Source organism: Salmo salar, chromosome ssa16 (genome assembly GCF_905237065.1).
Source record: "Salmo salar chromosome ssa16, Ssal_v3.1, whole genome shotgun sequence".
Classification (NCBI taxonomy): domain Eukaryota; kingdom Metazoa; phylum Chordata; class Actinopteri; order Salmoniformes; family Salmonidae; genus Salmo; species Salmo salar.
The window spans coordinates 79,842,332-79,865,569 of NC_059457.1; the positions used below are offsets into that span (position 1 = coordinate 79,842,332).

General features: G+C 45.5%; 1 protein-coding gene across 1 annotated transcript; it reads left to right on the forward strand.

Annotated features, from left to right (window-relative positions):
* Positions 1 to 1,813: 1,813 nt before the first annotated feature.
* Positions 1,814 to 18,722, forward strand: LOC106593800 (caveolae-associated protein 2). Its single transcript, XM_045698079.1, has 5 exons — positions 1,814 to 2,710; positions 2,824 to 2,925; positions 15,771 to 16,034; positions 16,242 to 16,403; positions 16,546 to 18,722. Exons 1-5 carry the CDS (start codon positions 2,270 to 2,272, stop codon positions 16,981 to 16,983), a joined length of 1,407 nt encoding a protein of 468 aa, XP_045554035.1. The 5' UTR covers positions 1,814 to 2,269; the 3' UTR covers positions 16,984 to 18,722.
* The last annotated feature ends 4,516 nt before the right edge of the window (positions 18,723 to 23,238 follow it).

The window sequence follows — 23,238 nt, forward strand, 5'->3', positions numbered from 1 at the left end:
TATTTGTTTTGTATTATGGGGTTTTGTGTGTGGTGTAGTGGGGTGTATTAGTTTGGTATATGTTCTAGGTTTGTTTTTCTATGTGTAGTTTTGGGTGCTGGACTCTCAATTGGAGGCAGGTGTTTCTAGTTGCCTCTGATTGGGAGTCCCATAAGTAGGTGTGTGTTTGTTTGGTTTTCGTGGGTAGTTGTTTTTGCACTGCGTGTTGTGTGCCTGCAAAACTGTTCCTGTCGTGTATATTGTTTTCCAGTGGATGCGTTACTCCTTTTTTGAATTAAAACATGAGCATCCATATTCCCGCTGCAGTTTGGTCTATTCAACACGGCTCTTTTTGTGACACCCCCACGCTGTTTGTGGGGTGTTGCCTCTTTGTGTTTTGAGCAAGTTAACGTATCGGCCTTGTCTTGGTTTTGTGTACGTGTTTATTTCAGTGTAAAGAATAAACATGTGTTCGCTCCCAGCTGCGCTTTGGTCCGCTTCCTCATCACCCGACGACGATCGTTACAGTGAATCAGTGTGTGTGTGTGTGTGTGTGTGTGTGTGTGTGTTATATTGCTTGTGCCGTGAATCAGTGTGTGTGTGTGTGTGTGTGTGTTACATTGTGCCGTGAATCAGGTGTGTGTGTGTGTGTGTGTGTGTGTGTGTGTGTGTGTGTGTGTGTTATATTGTTTGTGCCGTGAATCAGTGTGTGTGTGTGTGTGTGTTACATTGTTTGTGCTGTGAATCAGTGTGTGTGTGTGTTACATTGTTTGTGCTGTGAATCAGTGTGTGTGTGTGTTACATTGTTTGTGCCGTGAATCAGCGTGCGTGTTTCTTTGTGTGTGTATGTGTAGGGCGAGGTTAGAGGATAGGGTCTCTTCCGTTCTCATCAGGCCATGTTTCCATAGTGTACACACACAACACACATACACACACACACACACATACACACACACACACACCGCCTAATGACTCTGGTGTCCCAATGACTGTATTGTTATATGAAACCTCCATGATGTCACCTCTCCCTTCCTTTCCCTCAGGCGACCGGACTGTGTGTGTGTGTGTGTGTGTGTGTGTGTGTGTGTGTGTGTGTGTGTGTGTGTGTGTGTGCGTGCGTGTGTGTCCTGTCTCTCTTACAGTATGTCACAGTTGTCATGTCATCCCACATGCGACAGAGAACTCCCTCTCTGCTTTCTGTCTACTCTTCTGTTGTTTTTCCATCTGAAACGTGTGGAACAATACATGGTTCTAATACAGTACCACTGAGAGAGATATTCTACACTTTCCCTTTGGGATCTTTCAGTTTTTTGTGCTTTGAGGCGTTCTGAACTGAACATAAGACATAAACACACTCAGAGAGAAAGACTCACTTCAGGAAACACACACACCTCTCTCCCTCTTCTCTTTCTCTCTGTGTTTGTGTAGGGCCATGTTGGAACAGTGAAGTCATCTGTGCCAGGGTGGAACCGCCCCCTTTCTGCCCCTACTACCCCTTCTCAGAGAGAGAGAGAGAGAGAGAGAGAGTGAGGAGAAAGAGAGAGAGTGTGTGAGAGAAAAAGAGAGAGAGGAGAGAAAGAGAGAGAGAGAAAGAGAGAGAGAGAGAGTGAGAGAAAGAGAGAGAGAGAGAGAGGAGAGGAGAGAAAGAGAGAGAGAGAAAGAGAGAGAGTGTGTAAGAGAGAGAGAGGAGAGAAAGAGAGAGAGAGAAAGAGAGAGAGAGAGAGAGAGAAGCTTCACTGCACAGAGAAACTGAATGTGTTTTACTGAAGAGAGAGTCATGAGTAACAAACATAATTGTGCTGGGCAGGTCTAGTTGCCGTGGTGAAAGGCTCCTCCCCTTTGGGTGTGGGAGAGATTTTAAGCTCTGGGGCAAAAACACTGCTGCTCTTCTGACTCAGAAAAACGAGGGAGAGACAGAGAGAGAGAGAGAGAGAGAGAGCAAGAGAGAGAGAGAGGGAGAGAGAGAGAGAGAGAGAGAGAGAGAGAGAGAGAGAGAGAGAGAGAGAGAGAGAGAGAGAGAGAGAGAGAGAGAGAGAGAGGCTGACTGACTGACTGAGGAAAGGAAAAGGGGTGGGGACGGCAGAAGGTGAATGCAGGAAAGTTTTGCTTCGTAGCAACAAGTTGGAGAAACTCAGCAAACTGTGCAACAAAATCCTCAGCCAGCTCGACAGCAAAGCAAACAGCGTGGGACTGAACAAACACTCCCACTCCCACACAGGCTGAGGAGAGAGAGCAGAGCTTTATTCCACGGTGTGTGTGTTAGCTAGCACATTAGCCAGCCACGTTAGCAATGTGTGAGGACGCAGTCCAAGCAGAGAGGAACAGCATGGTGAGCAGCACCCACGAGAGCCAGGACCTGATGGTCCCCGACCAACCCTCCCCCAGTCACAGCCTCTCCCAGCTGGGCACAGGAGCTCTTAGCGCAGCCTCCGAATCTGGAGCTCCTGGGGGAACCACCACCAAGGAGGGGTCACTAAGCCCAACACTGACACCAGGGACGGGCCCGGTTAACGCCATCACGGTGCTGACCCTCCTGGACAAACTGGTCAACATGCTGGACACGGTGCAGGAGAACCAGCACAAGATGGAGGAGCGTCAGGTGGAGATGGAGGGAGCGGTGATGGGGATCCAGGCAGACATGACCAAGCTGTCCAAGAGCCACACACACACCGCCAACACCGTCAGCAAGCTGCTGGACAAGAGCCGCAAGGTGTCCGTCACCATGAAGGAGGTGAGTGGAAGATGGGTTAGTTAGGGATGGACGGGTGGGTGGGTGGGAAGAGACAGAAAGACAGATCCATAGATTGATTGTATAGTGTTTGTCTGATCCCTGTATGTCTCCAGGTGCGCGACAGGATGGAGCGACAGGCTGGACAGGTGAAGAAGCTGGAGGCAAACCACTCCCACCTGCTCAAGAGGGACAACTTCAAAGTGCTCATATTCCAGGTGAGACGTGTGTGTGTGTGTGTGTGTGTGTGTGTGTGTGTGTGTGTGTGTGTGTGTGTGTGTGTGTGTGTGTGTGTGTGTGTGTGTGTGTGTGTGTGTGTGTGTGTGTGTGTGTGTGTCTGCCCAAGAGGGACAACTTCAAAGTGGCCATCGTCAAGAGTAGAAAATGGATGGGCGTGGGGGATTAACAGGGGTATTGAGGGGTCAAAGGTTATTGTTGGGGGTGGGGTGTGGTACTGTAGAACAGCGGTCACCAACCGGGTCGATCTTCAAGGCATTCCTAGTCGATCATGAAACATTTCTGTAGAAAAGCCAATGATAACGGCTTGCGCTTATTTTTTTTACGTGTTGTGCTGTTGGCGGGAGGTGCACTTAATTCAGAAGCCCTGCGCACCGGCTGGGAAAAGTGGTCCAATTTTTTATTATTTAATGAAAAGACAAACTTTGCCTACCCGAGTTCTGTGGCTAAATCGAGTGTGCTTACTGTGCTGACCAATCGGATAGCTCAAATCACTGTGACTACAGCTTCCACGACCAATGCCACAGCAAAGTTTGATACTAGCCAATGTAAGATTTTATAACTTTTAAGACAATGACCAGAGAGAGACTTTCAGAGAATACAGCAAAGAGCTGCTGTTTTTATGAGTGGGTTTTTATTCTGGACTGTCAGCACTGTTTTTATTCAACACTACTACAAAACATAAAACATGATTTTCTCTACTTCCACTGGTGCTGCAGCTGCAATGAAGGAGTAGCCAAGTGAATCAATAGCCCGGCGTTTTTATTATTATTAGCAGCTCCTCATGTCTATTTTAATATCAAGGAATATTTCAATTTCTCTGGTCATAGGACAACATCAATTTGTGCATGAGGCAGATGTGGTGTGACTCGAGTTTCGCCATCAGGTGGAAGATGGTGTCCCCTCTCTCTGGTCAGACTCACTGGAGGAAAGGAAGGAGAGAGCAGGGACCGTGAGAGGCTGCTGCTCCCTCCCTCCCTCCACTGAGACTAATGCCATGTTCAAAACAACTAGAAACTGGGAAATATCAGACTTCCGACTTCAGTGCGTCTCAGACTTCTGTCTTACCTGAAATCTGTTTAACCTAATCTCAGACATCCGACTTCACAACTGGGAACTCAGAATAAATGAGATCCGAATGGGGAAAATAGCTTTGAACAGTCATCCAACTCAGAACTTTGAACAGTCATCCAACTCAGAATTTCAAGTGGGAAACTTGGACATCTTTCTAGAGCTCTGACTTTCCGACCTGAAGATGATGTCATGATTTGACCTCGTTTTTTCAGAATCCCGAGTTGTCTTGAAAGCACCATTACAGATAGAGGTCCCATCAGTCCAGTCAAATAAAAAAGCAAATTATTTCAATTTATGCCCAGCTGTGCCTCGCTACACCAATTTATCTATTTTGTTATCAAAGGTCAAATTTTGAAATATAATATGGTCTGAGAATAACAATATTGGCAGGCCAGGCATATAGCCAATATGCTGTGATAATGTATCAGGCCAAGAATATATCCAATATGCTGTGATAATGTATCAGGCCAGGCATATAGCTAATATACTGTGATAATGTATCAGGCCAAGAATATATCCAATATGCTGTGATAATGTATCAAGCCAGGCATATAGCCAATATGCTGTGATAATGTATCAGGCCAGGAATATATCCAATATGCTGTGATAATGTATCAGGCCAGGAATATATCCAATATGCTGTGATAATGTATCAGGCCAGGCATATATCCAATATGCTGTGATAATGTATCAGGCCAGGAATATATCCAATATGCTGTGATAATGTATCAGGCCAGGAATATATCCAATATGCTGTGATAATGTATCAGGCCAGGAATATATCCAATATGCTGTGATAATGTATCAGGCCAGGCATATATCCAATATGCTGTGATAATCTATCAGGCCAGGAATATATCCAATATGCTGTGATAATGTATCAGGCCAGGAATATATCCAATATGTTGTGATAATGTATCAGGCCAGAAATATATCCAATATGCTGTGATAATGTATCAGGCCAGGAATATATCCAATATGCTGTGATAATGTATCAGGCCAGGAATATATCCAATATGCTGTGATAATGTATCAGGCCAGGAATATATCCAATATGCTGTGATAATGTATCAGGTCAGAAATATATCCAATATGCTGTGATAATGTATCAGGCCAGGAATATATCCAATATGCTGTGATAATGTATCAGGCCAGGCATATATCCAATATGCTGTGATAATGTATCAGGCCAGGCATATATCCAATATGCTGTGATAATGTATCAGGCCAGGCATATATCCAATATGCTGTGATAATGTATCAGGCCAGGCATATATCCAATATGCTGTGATAATGTATCAGGCCAGGAATATATCCAATATGCTGTGATAATGTATCAGGCCAGGCATATATCCAATATGCTGTGATAATGTATCAGGCCAGGCATATATCCAATATGCTGTGATAATGTATCAGGCCAGGCATATTAAACATGAAGTCATGTTTAAAAATCTGAGTGGTAGATCTCGGCTTGCATTTTGACTGAGAAAGTGATCTTGATTCAGAAAAGGTTGGTGCCCACTGCTTTATAGCATGAGGCTGTGTGAGTGAGTTTCCACTCTTATCAGCCCGCAGGATAGTCGGCTGAAAATGACAAGATTAAAACAAGGAGACAACGGAGGGGGAGAGGGGATCTGTCATGTCTTGTCTTGTGACACTGAGATGGATTCTGTATTCAATAACACACTAGCATTCTAATGGAGGGTGGGACGGCCCTTTGTGTGTGAGATTGTGAGATCCTGTATCCTGTGTGTGTGTGTGTGTGTGTGTGTGTGTGTGTGTGTGTGTGTGTGTGTGTGTGTGTGTGTGTGTGTGTGTGTGTGTGTGTGTGTGTGTGTGTGTGTGTGTGTGTGTGTTTCATAGCCCGGAGAGAGAGAGAGAGAGAGAGAGAGAGAGAGAGTGACATGTTGTCTAACTCACGCATGGCGTTTCAGTCTAAACTTTGGAAACAACCTCAAAACTGTTCTGCAAGGGAATCCCTGGCTGAAGCGGGAAAGCCTGTCTGATTCACCACTGAACAGTGTGTTGTGTGAGTGTGGCCGTGGCAGGGTGGGGCTGCAGAAGGGAAGAGAGCAGGGAACAAGTGAGGACCTAACGGTCGGAGCTAGATATAGAGGTCTGGAAGTATGTGTGTTAGGGTTTGGTCTCTTGCTCAGCCAAAGGAAAATCACTCTGTTAAGAGTGTGAGTGAGACTTCTAGCACAGTGGAGGGTTTTAATGTTAAAATTTTTCTACTTACACGAATCGAGACATAGGCATGGGCTCGCACGCACAAGCACACACACAGACACACACACGCACGCACGCACGCACGCACACACACACACGCACACACGCACGCACACAAACACGCACGCACACACACACACACGCACGCACGCACACACACACACACACACACACACTGGTCTTGCATAAACAGCACCTTTGGAACAGATATACACATTCCTTCACTTTGGCAAGTCTCTCTCACTCTCTCCCTCTTTCTCTTTCTCTGTCTCTCACACTCAACCCCTCTCCCTCTGTCTCTCTCATCTACCCTCCCTCCCTCCCTCCCTCCTCTGTTATTAATAGAATAGACTAGAGGCTATGATAACCTCTGGCAGCATCCGTGTTAGGAATGTTTGAGTGTCTCCTGCAGTACAATGAGCCATCAGTCACTAATAGTGTTCATCCAACAGTCTGGTAAACTCAGTCTGGTAAACTCAGTCTAGTAAACTCAGTCTGGTAAACTCAGTCTGGTAAACTCAGTCTAGTAAACTCAGTCTAGTAAACTCAGTCTGGTAAACTCAGTCTGGTAAACTCAGTCTGGTAAACTCAGTCTAGTAAACACAGTCTGGTAAACTCAGTCTGTTAAACTCAGTCTAGTAAACTCAGTCTGGTAAACTCAGTCTAGTAAACTCAGTCTGGTAAACTCAGTCTGGTAAACACAGTCTGGTAAACTCAGTCTGTTAAACTCAGTCTAGTAAACTCAGTCTGGTAAACTCAGTCTAGTAAACTCAGTCTGGTAAACTCAGTCTAGTAAACTCAGTCTGGTAAACTCAGTCTGGTAAACACAGTCTAGTAAACTCAGTCTGGTAAACTCAGTCTGGTAAACTCAGTCTGGTAAACTCAGTCTTGTAAACTCAGTCTAGTAAACTCAGTCTGGTAAACTCAGTCTAGTAAACTCAGAGTGGTAAACTCTAGTTATTCTAGTAAGTGCTCTCTTTCTCTCTCTCTCCTCCTTTTCTCTCTACCTACGGCACTCTCTTTCCACCTCTCTCTCCCCCTCTCTCTCTCTTTCCCCCTCTCTCTCCCTCTCGATTTCCCCCTCTCCCCCCTCTCTCTCTGTCTCCTTTTGCAGTAGTGTTATGAGAGCAGGATACTGTATTTTTATTCCCATGCCCTAATAAGGCTGTCTGATCTCCTCCAGGGAATACTAGTGTCTGTAAGGAGACTATAAGGAAATAAGAAAGAGAGGGAGAGAGGAGGAGCGTGGGGAGAAAGAAAGATTGGAGAAAAAGAGAGGCAGGGGAAAGGTGTTTGAGTGTTTTGGTTCTCTATGGTCTCTGTAGTTCAATCCTCATGGGTGTCATTCTGATAACACAACGTAACACAACAAAACACACACAGACTTTCCATCACAGTCACGTGATAGATGGACAATGTAAAGGAAACTGGGCCTGCTTTCGCTGTAGGCTATGTCTATCTCATTTCACTGAAGCTCAGGTTTGTAGACACTAACAGAAGTGAGAAGAGAGGGAGTTTGGTTCAGGTTTGTAGACACTAACAGAAGTGAGAAGTGAGGGAGTTTGTTTCAGGTTTGTAGACACTAACAGAAGTGAGGAGTGAGGGAGTTTGGTTCAGGTTTGTAGACACTAACAGAAGTGACAAGTGAGGGAGTTTGTTCCACATTCGGTCTTCAACGAGGTCCGGAGGGCCGCACTGAAAATGTGTTATATTTTCTCACTGTCAATTCTTTATTTATTATTGTCCTCTAAACATTGTTTTGGGATTTTTGATGCTCCCTGACTGTCCAGCTTTAATTTAGGTGATTATCAGTGAGCTGGACACAGTCAAGAAACTGTATGAATGTAGGTCCATTATCATTTCTACACTTTCCATTTGGTTTTTGTCAATTTAAAGTATATTGACTTTGTTTCCCCCGTCAGAATATATGTATATTTTTAATCATGAGTACACATGCGGGCCGAATTTGACACCCTTGTATGTTTGACACCCCTTCACTAGACCACCCCCAGACCACTGGATGGTCCAGTCTAAGGGGCACCCAGCCCCATTCCTCTGGGTGTGGGCAAATACCAGAGGGGTGTGTGAAATAGTGGACAGTGTCTGTTCTAAAATCCATGAGGGAAATACTGTAACCTCATTAGTACAGGTTTTACAAAACGTGTGTGTGTGTGTGTGTGTGTGTGTGTGTGTGTGTGTGTGTGTGTGTGTGTGTGTGTGTGTGTGTGTGTGTGTGTGTGTGTGTGTGTGTGTGTGTGAACAATGTGTTGAGGGGTCATTCCTAGGAGAGAGATGTGATTGGTTGAAACTGTGTGTGTGGTTGCTAACCATGCAGAACGAGGAATGTGGTTTGACCCATCAGTAAAGTTTCACAACTTCATCTCTCTCTCTCTCTCTCTCTCTCTCTCTCTCTCCCTCTCTCCCTCTCGCTGTCTGCCTCCCTCCCCCTCTCTCTCTCTCTCTCTCTCTCTCTCTGTCTGCCCCCTCCCCTCCCCTCTCTCCCTCTCTCTCTCTGTCTGCCCCCCTCCACCCTCTCTCTCTCTCTCTCTCTCTCTCTCTCTCTCTCTCTCTCTCTCTCTCTCTCTCTCTCTCGCTGTCTGCCCCCCTCCACCCTCTCTCTCTCTCTCTGTCTGCCCCCCCCCCTCTCTCTCTCTCTCTCTCTCTCTCTCTCTCTCTTTCTGTCTGCCCCCTCCTCTCCCCTCCCCACTCTCTCTCTCTATCTCTCTCTGTCTGCCCCCCTCCCTCCCCCCCTCTCTCTCTGTCTCTCTCTCTGTCTGCCCCCTCCCCTCCCCCCCTCTCTCTCTGTCTCTCTCTCTGTCTGCCCCCCTCCCCTTCTCTCTCTGTCTCTCTCTCTCTCTCTCTCTCTGTCTGCCCCCCTCCCTCCCCCCTCTCTCTCTCTCTCTCTCTCTCTGTCTGCCCCCCCTCTCTCTCTGTCTGCCCCCCTCCCCTTCTCTCTCTGTCTCTCTCTCTCTCTCTCTCTGTCTGCCCCCCTCCCTCCCCCCCTCTCTCTCTCTCTCTCTCTCTCTCTCTCTCTCTCTGTCTGCCCCCCCTCCCTCCCCCTCTCTCTCTCTCTCTCTCTCTCTCTCTGTAATAGAGTACATTATTATCACTATCTGCATATACAAAGCAGAGCTATGAACACACCCACACACAGTGAGATACAAAAGCTGTCATTGTGTTGGTCTCGTGACCTGGCTGATAGAGAGCTTGGCAGGACTCTCTCTCCTCCTCTCCCTTTCTCTGTCTGTCTTGCTCTCTTTCTAAGTGGTAGTGGTAGTTCAAAGGCTAGTAGGATTGTTGACCACTACTCTCTCTACACTCTGAGATAAAAAGGTGCTATCTAAGAACTTAATAAAATGGTTCTTCAGAATATATCCCTATAGGAGAATGCTTTGAATAACCCTTTTTGGCTCAAGGTAGAACCCTTTTGAGTTCCACGTAGAGCCCTTAACACAGAGAGTCCTACATAGAACACAAAAGAGTTCTACCTGGAACCAAAAATAGTTATCCTATGGGGGACAGCCAAAGAACCCTTTTGGAACCTTTTTTTTAAAAGAATGTACTCTCCACCTCTACTCCTCCTTCACTCACATCTTTCTCGTACCTTTCTCATCACACACACACACACACACACACACACACACACACACACACACGCGCACGCACGCACGCACGCACACACACACGTGTGCGCGCGCACACGCACGCACGCACGCACACACACACACACACACACACACACACACACACACACAATCAATGTGTTGAGCACATAACATCTGTTTTCTATCAGCTGTGCTGAGGACCAGACACTGGAATGTGTGACAGATTAACATGTGTAGGTGTGTGTGTCTCTGTGCTCAACAAGTAACGTCTCTCCAGTCCATAGGCCCAGTTATATTAATGGGATGGATCCATTACATTGGTTATAACACAAGGCAATAATATGCTGATACAGATGACAACACACACACACACTCACCCCGCTTTAACACAAACACACTGTTAGGCAGGCGGACATCTGGGCTCTCTCACTCCTCTTAGCTAGGGGAGGAGGTACTGTACCTTGACTCTGACTGGTACAGTGAGGTAGCAGTAGCAGGCCTGTCATGTATGTGTTCACTGGAGGAACCACACCTTATAGGCAGCACAGGGAAACCTAGAGTAAAGCAAAACTCTCCCTCTCGCTCTCTCTCTCTCTCTCTCTCTGCTCTCTCTCTCTGGTCTCTCTCTCTCTCCTCTCTCTCTCTCTCTCTGCTCTCTCTCTCGCTCTCTCTCTCTCTGCTCTCTCTCTCTCTCTCTCTGGTCTCTCTCTCTCTCTCTCTCCTCTCTCTCTCTCTGCTCTCTCTCTCTCTCTCTCTCTCTGCTCTCTCTCTCTCTCTCTCTCTCTCTCTCTCTCTCTCTCTCTCTCTCTCTCTCTCTCTCTCTCTCTCTCTCTCTCTCTCTCTGCTCTCTCTCTCTCTCTCTCTCTGGTCTCTCTCTCTCTCTCTCTCCTCTCTCTCTCTCTGCTCTCTCTCTCTCTCTCTCTCTCTGCTCTCTCTCTCTCTCTGCTCTCTCTCTCTCTCTCTCTCTCTCTCTCTGCTCCTCTCTCTCTCTCTCTCTCTCTCTCTCTGCTCTCTCTCTCTCTCTCTCTCTGGTCTCTCTCTCTCTCTCTCTCTCCCTCTCTCTCTGCTCTCTCTCTCTCTCTCTCTCTCTCTCTCTCTCTCTCTGCTCTCTCTCTCTCTCTCTCTCTGCTCTCTCTCTCTCTCTCTCTCTCTCTCTCTGCTCTCTCTCTCTCTCTCTCTCTCTCTCTCTGCTCTCTCTCTCTCTCTCTCTCTCTCTGGTCTCTCTCTCTCTCTCTCTCCTCCCTCTCTCTCTGCTCTCTCTCTCTCTCTCTGCTCTCTCTCTCTCTCTCTCTCTCCTACTCTCAAAATGTCTCTTGATGTAATTAGCATCTTGGTGGCAGCTGCATTGGCAAAAAGTATGTCTGTGTTTCATTGGTATAACGTGTTTTGACTTGTGTTGGTGTTGACACATGTAACACAAGAATAACAGGTTTCCAACTGAAGTTAGCTAAGTGACAGAACTCTGATAATGCTAAGCTACTCTATGCTATTACTTCATATCATGGAACACCTTGGCTTGGCTTGGCTTGCCAATTTCCCTCTGTCAGACTGTTGAGTGATTGATCGGTTATAGATACTGCTGATGTTGTGTGTAACTGTGAACTTGGATCTTGGAAATCTTCGACATCTGAATCAGTGCGTTCAAGAATACTGGGACTTCAAGGAAAAACACTCAACCAACTTGGAATTCCAAGTCGGAATCTCTGGGATCATCCTAGAACTCCAACTTCTCTGACCTGAAGATCACTGACCGGTGTCTCCAGTGTCCTAGACTCTTACAGTAGCTATGGAAGCTAGCTAAAACACAAAAGTTACAGCTAAAGGTAAGGCTAAGAGTAGCAGCTAAAGGCAGCTAAATGTAGCTAAGGGAAGCCAAATAAGCTAAGGGAAGCAAAATAAGATAAGGGTAGCTAAATTAAGCTAAGGGTTGCTAAATTAAGCTAAGGGTAGCTAAATGAAGATAAGGGTAGCTAAATGAAGCTAAGGGTAGAAACTAAATGAAGCTAAGGGTAGCAGCTAAATGTAGCTCAGGGAAGCCAAATAAGCTAAGGGTAGCTAAATGGAGCTTAGGGTAGCAGCTAAATGTAGGTGAATGAAGATAAATAAGCTAATGGTAGCTAAGGGTAGCTAAAGAAAGCTAAAGGTACCATAGCTAATGCTAGCCCAAAGGTGAATGCATTCCTCTGAGCCAAGTGGGACATTTTTGTTCATTTCATCAGGAAATTCCTTGGTGAAGGGGGAAGCAAGTTTGTGTGTGTGTGTGTGTGTGTGTGTGTGCGCGTGTGTGCGTGCAAGGACAAACTTATACCCACAGAAATTATGGAACCTTCTGAGTTGTAACCTTTCTATACACTGTATAGGCCTATGGTTCTGGTATAAGAGACCTGGGATATATACAGTACTGGATACCTTTAGAGAGAGGAGAGTCAAGAGTCAATTCCATGACCATTACTCACTTCACAAGCTAGACTTTTCCAGTCTGCGGAGTGTGTCAGAACTTAACTATTTTCTAGAGTATTAAATACACAGCCCTCAAACTTTATCTTGCAAAAACAGACGTTGCATTTCCTCCACAACTCCCTACTGCATTTTGCGTGTGTGCGTGTGTCCGAGCGTGTGTGCGTGCATGCGTGTGTGTGTGTGTGTGTGTGTGTGTGTGTGTGTGTGTGTTCGTGTGTGCGTGCATGCGTGTGTGCGTGCGTGTGTCCAGAGTAATTGTTGTTAAGGTCAAATATGCAGAGAATAATACTTTGTCATCTGAGGTTGGGTTGTGGTGCCTGAGGAAGACAGATGTTCTCCAGGGTGTGTGTGTGTGTACGTATGTGTGCATGTGTCTCTCCTCTTCTCTCTCCCTTGTCTCTCCTTTCTCACTCCTCCCTCCCTCTCTCCTCTTCTCTCTCCTCCCCTCTCCTTTCCCTCCCTCTCTCCTCTCCTCTTTTCTTTCCTCCACTCTCCTTCCCCTCCCTCTCTCTCTTCTCACTCCTCCCTCCTTTCCCTCCCTCTCTCTTGTCTCTCCTCCCTCCCTTCCCTCGCTCCCTCCCCTCCCTCCCCCTCCCTCCCTCCCCCCTCCCTCCCTCCTCCTCCCCCTCCCTCCCCTCCCCTCCCTCCCCTCCCTTCCCTCCCCTCCCTTCCCTCGCTCCCTCCCCTCTCCTCCCTCCTCCCCCTCCCCTCCCTCCCCCCTCCCTCCCTCCCCTCCCTCCCTCCCCTCCCCTCCCTTCCCTCTTCTTCTCTCTCCACCTCTCAGAGTTTGGCCCATGTCCAGCATTTGGTGGAAACTCTGAGTGCTGCCTCGCCTTGGCTTCCCTCCCCTGGGTGCGTGTGTGTGCATGTGTGTGTGTGTGTGTGTGTGTGTGTGTGTGTGTGTGTGTGTGTGTGTGTGTGTGTGTGTGTGTGTGTGTGTTGTGTGTGTGTGTTGCCTTGGCTTCCTTCCCCTCTTCTTCGACATTCTTCTGCCTTTATGATTGTTCCCAGCAACCTTGTGTGTCCTTCTTTAATGTAGCGCTACATGATATCTTGACAAAGTTTCCAGCAGGACAAACCTCCCACCCCTCCCCGCCACTGTACCCGTATCATCACGGCTGGACTGTGTTTCCAGCCTGGGCCCAAGCCAGAGCCCAACAACACTGTGTGTGCATCCTTCCTGTGTGTGTGTGTGTGTGTGTGTGTGTGTGTGTGTGTGTGTGTGTGTGTATGTGTGTGTTGCGTCGGCCATTTTGTGAAATGTCATTAGGAATGTAACAATGATTAGTGACTGTATGTAGATGGTATGTGTTCATGGTTTGGAAATAGCGTTTACACAAATCCAATGATTCCATAACTCAATAGGCCTATGTAGTTTCCCACCACCACACGTCACCACAGAAGGTTTTCAACGTTTTTATACATCAGAAGCAGTCCAGAGTAAAGCTGAGTCTTCAGAATGCCAGCTACTGTATACACCTTTAACTGAAAGATCGCTGGTTCAAATCCCTGAGCTGGCTAGGTGAAAAATCTGTAGATGTGCCCTTCAGCAAAGCACTTAACCCTGATTGCTCCTATAAGTCGCTCTAGCTAAATTGACAAAAATTCTAAAATGAAAAATCTACAGGCCTCAATCCCAAAAGAATGTGGGAAAAAATTAACAAGTGGAACTTTCCCTTTAAGATACCACTTAACCACTTACTCAGTCTTACAGGTTTGATAATATGGACGTTGGGTGGAAACTAATAAGTAGTGTAAAAAAATCACAAGGTTCTGTTATGGCTCAAAATGGCCAGAAACAAAGAACTTTCTTCTGAAACTCGTCAGTCTATTCTTGTTCTGAGAAATGAAGGCTATTCCATGCGAGAAATTGCCAAGAAACTGAAGATCGCGTACAACGCTGTGTACTACTCCCTTCACAGAACAGCGCAAACTGGCTCTAACCAGAATAGAAAGAGATGTGGGAGGCCCCGGTGCACAACTGAGCAAGAGGACAAGTACATTAGAGTGTCTAATTTGAGAAACAGACGCCTCACAAGTCCTCAACTGGCAGTTTCATTAAATAGTACCCGCAAAACACCAGTCTCAACGGCAACAAGATCCGGGATGCTGGCCTTCTAGGCAGAGTTGCAAAGAAACGCCATATCTCAGACTGGCCAATAAAAATTAAATATTAAGATGGGCAAAAGAACACAGACAGTGGACAGAGGAACTCTGCCTAGAAGGCCAGCATCCCGGAGTCGCCTCTTCACTGTTGACTTTGAGACTGGAGTTTTGCAGGTACTATTTAATGAAGCTGCCAGTTGAGCACTAGACGCTCTAATGTACTTGTCCTCTTGCTCAGTTGTGCACCGGGGCCTCCCACATCTCTTTCTATTCTGGTTAGAGCCAGTTTGCGCTGTTCTGTGAAGGGAGTAGTACACAGCGTTGTAGGAGATCTTCAGTTTCTTGACAATTTCTCACATGGAATAGCCTTCATTTCTCAGAACAAGAATAGACTGACGAGTTTCAGAAGAAAGTTCTTTGTTTCTGGCCATTTTGAGCCTGTAATCAAACCCACAAATGCTGATTCTTCAGATACTGAACTACTCTAAAGAAGGCCAGTTTTATTGCTTCTTTAATCAAAACAACAGTTTTCAGCTGTGCTAACATAATTGTAAAAGGGTTTTCTAATGATCAATTAGCCTTTAAAATGATAAACTTGGATTAGCTAACACAACGAGTGATGGTTGCTGATAATGGGCTTCTGGGCGGCAGTGTAGCCTAGTGGTTAGAGCATTGGACTAGTAACCAAAAGGTTGCAAGCTCAAATCCCTGAGCTGGAGACAAATCTGTCATTCTGCCCCTGAACAAGGCAGTTAACCCACTGTTCCTAGGCTGTCATTGAAAATAAGAATTTGTTCTTAACTGACTTGCCTAAAATAAATTGGCCTATGTAGATATTCCATTAAAAATCAGCTGTTTCCAGCTACAACATTTACACTGTATTTCTGGTCAATTTGATGTTATTTTAATGGACAATTTTTCTATTTTTCTTTCAAAAACAAGGACATTTCTAATTCACCCCAAACTTTTGAACGGTAGGCCCCTCTCTCTCTCTCTCTCTCTTGCACACACTCATCACAAGTTCTATTCTGGTGTTACCATGACAACTCACCCGTTAGTTTGGAGTGTTGGCGATGCAAGGACATTTCTAAGTGACCCCGAACTTTTGAACGGTAGTATAAATGTGATCCACTCCTAAACTATTAGCTATTAATAAAGATAATTAAATATAGCAACATACCACATCTGTTTTGAATGATGAATGTACTGTTCATGAGTTCCTTTCTCTAACTTCTTATCATACACTTTCCTTTTTACTCTCTCTCATTCTCTTTCTCTCCTTCCCTACTCGTCTACCTACCTTCCTCCCTCTTCTCCTTCTCCCTCCCTCTTCCTTCTATCTCTCTCTGTAGGAGGAGAATGAAATCCCAACCAGTGTGTTTGTCAAGGATACTGTTCCTTTCCCCCGTGACGCTGAGGAGGGGGAGGAGCCCACCGCCGTCATCGACGCCAACCGCTCCACGGAGGAGGGGCTTCACACCATCGACCTATCCTCGGACGAGGACGTAGGGCTGGAGGCGGACCTGGACGAGGTGGGAGATGGCGTATACGAGCTGGCCGGAGAGCACACAGACAAATCCCGCGCGGATAAGTTTAAACGCTCCAGTCTAAAGAAGGTGAGGGATGGAGAAAGCCGGCGTTAGGGGATAAAGTCTATGGGTGAGAGGTTAGGGGTCAAGGTCATGTTCTGTGGCCGCGTGGCGTGTTCAATGCTGACTATTGATGTACTGCAGAGCTTAAGATCAGGGGTCGGAGGTTAGGGGTAAGGGTTAGGAGATTTCCTGCTATCTACTGACTGCATGGTATTGTACAATGTATTGCAGGTTGACAGTCTGAAGAGGGCCTTCTCCAAAGCGAATATAGAGAAGAAGATGAACAAGATCGTGTCACAGGAGAAACGAGAGAAGATGAAGAAGAGCCTGACACCCAACCACCCGAAGAGCTCCTCCTTCAAAGTGTCCCCTCTCACGTTCAGCATCAAGAAGGTCAGTATACACACACACACACACACACACACACACACACACACACACACACACACACACACACACACACACACACACACACACACACACACACACACACTGTTGTGGATTCATCTGACATGACTACGTCCTGCTGTAACAGAATCGTAAGTCTGAGGGCCAACCTGAAGCTGAAGCAGAGGTGGAGGCCTCATCCCAGACCGGGGTCTCGCCTACTGCCGTGGCCTCCATCGAGATCTCCCCGCTGGCCAGTCCTGATGAGGAGGTCCTCTTCACCGAGGTGCAGTCCCAACTGGCTCCAGGGCTGGAGGAGTTCAAGGCTGAGGCTTTGGGGATGGAAGAGGTGGCTGTCAGTGAAGTTCCAAAATCTGACGAAATTCCAGAATCCAACGGTTTTTCTGATTCCAAACCGTTCCTAGAATCCAACGTTCCTGAGGCGGATGTGGATCTGTCGGTTATGACGGAGGGAGTGAGCGAGGAGTACACTCTCTCTGCCACGCTCCCGCATGATGCCTTCCACTCTATCTCACCCTTCGATGAGGAAGACAGGGAGGAAAAGGTGCAGAGGGAGAAAGAGTAGGAGAAGGAAGGAGAGAAAGAGTAGGAGAAGGAAGGAGAGAAGGAAGTGTAGAAAGAGGTGGAGGAGAAGGAAGAGGAGAAATAGGTGGAGGAGAAGGAAGAGGTGTAGGAGAAGGAGGGGAGACTTGTGGAAGAGGAGGCCCAGCTGTCAAAGTCCCCTAAAACACACACACACAAAATAAATACACATATACCTATTCCCTAAAATACATCCCCATTCCCACTCCCACACTCTGTCCATCATCCTCTAAAAAACTCAGACAGACCCTCTGTTCAAAAACACACACCCACACGCACACAATTACAGTTAATTTCTGTGTGTCTTCCTGTATGTCATTGTGTGCAATGTGTGTGTGTGTGTGTGTGTGTGTGTGTGTGTGTGTGTGTGTGTGTGTGTGTGTGTGTGTGTGTGTGTGTGTGTGTGTGTGTGTGTGTGTGTGTGTGTGTGTGTGTGTGTGTGTGTCAGGGGCAGATGTCTGTTTCACATGTGAAAAAGGATGATGAAGTTGTTAAAAAGGTATAATTATCTACTTATGCTACTGCTTAAAGTTTAAACCTAAACGTATATTTGTGTATGTAAGATGCTAACTTTGTTTGACCTAATAGATACAATTCAAGCCAATCAGTACAACACTTGTCATAATACTAGCTACAGATAACGTGATCTAACCAAAGATGTTTGGTATCCATTACTGTCCGTTACAGGTTTGCCTATAGAAAACACCGCCATATATTTTTCAACTGACCTGGTATTGGCGATACTGTCTTCCATCTCGATTCTGGGAAACAGTTATTTTAGAAATGTTTCTATCCAGTGGCAGATGGTTCTATAAAAAACACTGAAAACTCAGATAGTAAATCCATGTTTTGTACCACGCAAGGAGTCTCCTTGCCATCTTAGCTGCCGGACATCTAGAATTTTCCTGCATCTTTGACAGAACTAGTCATTTCTATGCGAAGCGGCCGCGGCCAGACAGTGTGTCACGTTAAAACAAAGCTCTACACACATTGATACAAAACATGGATTTCCTATCTTTCTGAGGTTTCTCTGCTGTTTGTAGAACTACCTGCAACTGGACATGGACATTTATAAGATAACTGCTTTGCAGAATCGAGAACGAAGAGAGAACTCCCAGTAATGGATAGCAAAAATCTTTGGTTATATCACATTATCTGGTGTACAATCTGTAGCTATCATCATTCATGATCCTCGAATATCTTAGTACTGTATCATCTCTCAGTGAATGTATAGAAAACATAGAGAGATATAGCATGGCAACAGTTGATAATAAAACATTATAAGGGTTCATACCACAGGGTGGTGGTACCTTAATTGGGGAGGACAGGCTCCTGGTAATGGCTCGAGCAGAATAAGTGGATTAGTATCAAATACATCAAACACATAGTTTCCACAGGGTTTCCATGTGTTTGATGCCATTCCGTTCACTCCGTTCCAGCCATAACAATGAGTCGTCCTCCCCTCAGCAGCCTCCCCTGCTTCATACAAAATGTACAACAGGTAATAATGCATTATTGTATATCTGTCAGCTTCAAGTAAAGTGTTAGTGAAGTTAGTGTAGCCTATGTAGTCTTCTCTTATTTCACTGGTGCCAAAGAAACTCCTCTTCAATATATTGTCCAGATTGTTAAAACTGTGATTGTCATGTTTCTTGCTCTTATATAAAAAAAGAAGCTATCTCCAGAATCCTTAGAATTCTAAATAAAAACATGGAAACTGTCCTCCTCCTCTCTCTTTATTTCCTCCTGTTGGGGATTTGTTTATTTGGATTAGGCTAGATTATGGACATATAGACTACAAATTAGACAGCTATTGGTTGTCCTGTTCATTACAGCCACAGTGCATAATATTTCCAGTAATTTCAAGTAGTAAAATACACACCTTGAATTTGATCCATATGATCAAGTGCTATTTGCATGTGAAAATGTGCTTCAGGCTCAAGGCCTACCTTCCACTTTGATGGTGTGATGGAAAATGTTATGTTTGTGCTTTTCTAATAACCAATTTCTGTGTTCTGTTTGTGCTTTTCTAATAAGCAGTTTATGTGTTCATGCAAGTGACTGAATCCTCATTATCAGTATCTGCAATTTGGCAGTATGCCCTGAACCTTGTTTTGAGAACAAAAGGATATCTCAGTTTCATGGTTTCAGCTTGGACAGAAGAAGCCTCGTGAGGTATTGGTCTGTCACATGCATGAACCAAACGTTAATGATTAATTCATTATGAATAATAAGCTAAATCATGCCTATGTAACGTAAGCAGTATATAAGAGATCTAACGGGACTGCCTCGAAAGAGCTCCTGACAGACGTGCACTATGGTGCATCAAATTTGTTGGAACCTCTCCAGTTAACTGTTAATAAACAAAGATTAATTTAAGATTGACTTTGAGTGTCCCTGTGTATAATTGCCACGACAATGGCATGCATGCACACATCTCAACAAACTGTAACAGGCTATCGTAACCTGTCCAGTAGATAGCCAAATGCTGGCCTATTCAAAGCTCTGTATCAAGGCACAAGGCGAGACTCAAACGCAGACACAGGAGGCAGGTGGTTGGAGTCTTACAATGTTTATTAAACCAAAGGGTTAGGCAAGAGAATGGTCGTGGACAGGCAAAAAGGTCAAAACCAGATCAGAGTCCAGGAGGTACAGAGTGGCAGACAGGCTCGTGGTCAAGGCAGGCAGAATGGTCAGGTAGGCGAGTACAGAGTCCAGAAACAGGCAAGGGTCAAAGCCGAGAGGACTAGAAAAAGGAGAATAGCAAAAAGCAGGAGAATAGGAAAAATGCTGGTTGACTTGGAAACATACAAGACGAACTGGCACAGAGAGACTGTAACGACTTCTGCCGAAATAGATGCCTCTCCTTGTTCGGGCGGTGTTCGGCGGTCGACGTCGCCGGTCTTCTAGCCATCGCCGATCCATTTTTCATTTGTTTTGTCTCATTTTCCCACACACCTGGTTCTCATTTCCCTCATTATGTGTTGTGTATTTAACCCTCTGTTTCCCCCATGTCTTTGTGTGGTATTGTTTATCTGTTTTCATGTATGCGCACGTTAGGCTGGTTGCGCTGGGTTATGTTCAACCTGTATTTGTATTTCGTGTTCATTTGTGCCGTGTGCTTTTGGTTCGCCAAATAAAAGGCTCCGTTTTGTTACCAAATAGCTGCTCTCCTGCACCTGACTTCCTACAGCCCTTCACGCATACCTTGACAGAGACAGGAAACACAGTGATAAATACACTGGGGAAAACAAGCGACACCTGGAGGAGGACTGGTGAAACTGATCAGGATGTGACACTCTGAGCATCAGACCTGGTCAAATTAGGTCAAACTTGAACGTATTGAAGCAATTTTGAGGGCTAGCCCCGACCGGGATTTGGAACACGAGTAGAGTCGACTGTCAAGACAACACCTTAACTGTTATGCCATAGGGTCCAAACCGCTTGAAGAGGTTGCTAGGTGTTGGAGTAAGGTCGCTATGCTTCTCTATACCAAGTCTCTCCCATATACCCGCGTCAACGATGGCTTCACAAGCATCATCCCACTTCTGACACCAGTGTAACAATTTCAGGGGTAGCCCGACCAGGACTCGAACCCAGGTACAGTGACTGTCAAAACAACACCTTAACCATTACACGAAGATGTACAAACCTCTTGACGAGGTCGCTAGATGCTGGGCAGTAGCGGTGCGTGAGTAAAATCACTGGGGAAGCCAAGCCAGGAAAAAAAGCCACAGCTGTCTGGTGGAGTCCACAAAGCATATTGTGTAATAAACAGTTACATGACCTACAGCATGGTCAATCAAGTTAATGTTTCCAACATTTTCCGACTACTAAACAACTATTGATTGAGAACACTGGAGAGGTAACACAAGTCGCTAAGAAAATAGGAGCTGCCTCCACTATTCCAGCACCATTTCAACTTCAACATTTCAACATCATCAAATTACCTCTGCTTAGTCTAATACAATGACAACTAAAAGATTCAAAAAACAATTTAGTCCAATCAGTGTAAGCTAAATATGATGTGGCTGTCCATGGTACTGATTTCTCTAACTCTCTCTCTGTGTGTGTGTGTGTGTGTGTGTGTGTGTGTGTGTGTGTGTGTGTGTGTGTGTGTAAAAAGAAACATGTTGACTCATCCTACTTTTAAAGAAACGCCGATGCCGTCCTCCTCTCTTTCATGTTGTCAAAATGTTTTATGACTCTGTCATACAGTACACAATTTTAGTTTTTGTTGTCCAAGACTACCTGGCTAAAATGCTAGCTTGCTAGCCTAACTTCCATTCATAAGCAACGATTAGCCAGCTTGTTAACATTAGCCTATTACAGCTAGGTACATATTAAAATTCCATCCTCTCAGGCCAGAGGCACAATGTATGAATTTATTGTTGGATCAGAATCGCCGTTATAATCATTGGTCTGTACGGAGAATTTAATAAAACCACGAGTCCAAATCCCTATCTCCGCCCATGGATAATCTACAGAAGGGCCTATTTTAGCTAGCTAGCTAGCCACTGGAGGACAACAAATCAACGAGATGCAAAAAAATGTTGCTGTCAATGACATTTGGCTTGATATGATGTGATTGGTGTGAAGCCAAATCCAAACTGGCTTCCCTTGACACTTTTTTTTGATGGGCCAGGACCATTCCCAGTTGAGGCCAAATGCTTGCTGGCTTCACTTAGATTCAATGCTACAGGCGGCAACAATATCCTACTCTTTTTGACCACACAGCATCAGATATATGGGCTAGACATATAGAGACAGAGGGGCACTGTTTTCGTCACTCTGATGTTTTCTCCAGTGAAATACATTCAGCCTCTTGCGAACTGAAGGAATATTATGAAACACAGAAACAAAGACAGATTACTTTTTAAGGGGTTTTTCTTGGTACATTTTTGGGGAAGCCTGGCTTCTATTGACATCCATTAATACACTGGTGCTGGGTTAAGGTCGCTACAGTATTTTGGTATTTTTGGAGGTCAATCACGTGATGATGTAGGAGATCAAACATGGCTGCACCCTGCTCCTATAGCCTTTCACAGTGTACTCCTAAACAAACTTTACAAACTTTGGAGTTGTACATTGATGAGTGTTTTAACAGAGTGCACAATGCAAATCTTAAAAGTATTTGAGGTCCACTTAATTTGGCTTATAGTAGTTGTCACCAACCTTTTCTGAGTCAAGATCACTTTTGCGGTCAAAAAGCAAGCCAAGATCTACCGCTCGGATTTGTAAACATGACTTAAAATTTTTTTATTATTATTATTATTATTTCCCTTTTTTCTCCCCAATTGGTAGTAGTTACAGTCTTGTCTCATCGCTGCAACTCCCGTACGAACTCGGGAGAGGCGAAGGTCGAGAGCCATGCGTCCTCCGAAACACAACCCAACCAAGCCGCACTGCTTCTTGACACAGCGCACATCCAACCCGGAAGCCAGCCGCACCAATGTGTCGGAGGAAACACCGTACTGGACCTGGTCAGCATGCACTACGCCCGGCCCGCCACAGGAGTTGCTAGTGCGCGATGAGACAAGGGTATCCCTGCCGGCCAAACCCTCCCTAACCCAAACGACGCTGGGCCAATTGTGCGTCGCCCCATGGACCTCCCGGTTGCGGCCGGCTGCAAGTGGTGCAGTGGTCTAAAGCACTGCATCTCAGTGCTTGGGGTGTCACTACAGACACCCTGGTTCAAATCCAAGCTGTTTCACAACTGGTTGTGTTTGGGAGTCCCATGGGGCAGAGCACAATGGACCTGGGTTTGGCCATCATTGTAAATATTTTACATTTACATTTTAGTCATTTAGCAGACGCTCTTATCCAGAGCGACTTACAGTAGTGAATGCATACATTTCATACATATTTTTTTCCCCCGTACTGGTCCCCCGTGGGAATCAAACCCACAACCCTGGCGTTGCAAACACCATGCTCTACCAACTGAGCCAACAAATAAGAATTTGTTCTTAACTGACTTGCCTAGATAAATAAAGGTTACATTTAAAAATCCATTCATTATGCTGTTTAATCAGCTTCTTGATATGCCACACCTGTAAAGTGGATGGATTATCTTGACAAAGGAGAAATGCTCACTAACAGGGCTGTAAACAAATTTGAGCAAAATAATATTTTTGTGCATATGGAAAATATTAGGGACCTTTTATTTCAGCTCATGAAACATGGGACCATTATTACAGCATATTGGCTATATGCCTGGCCGGCTAATATTGTTATTCTC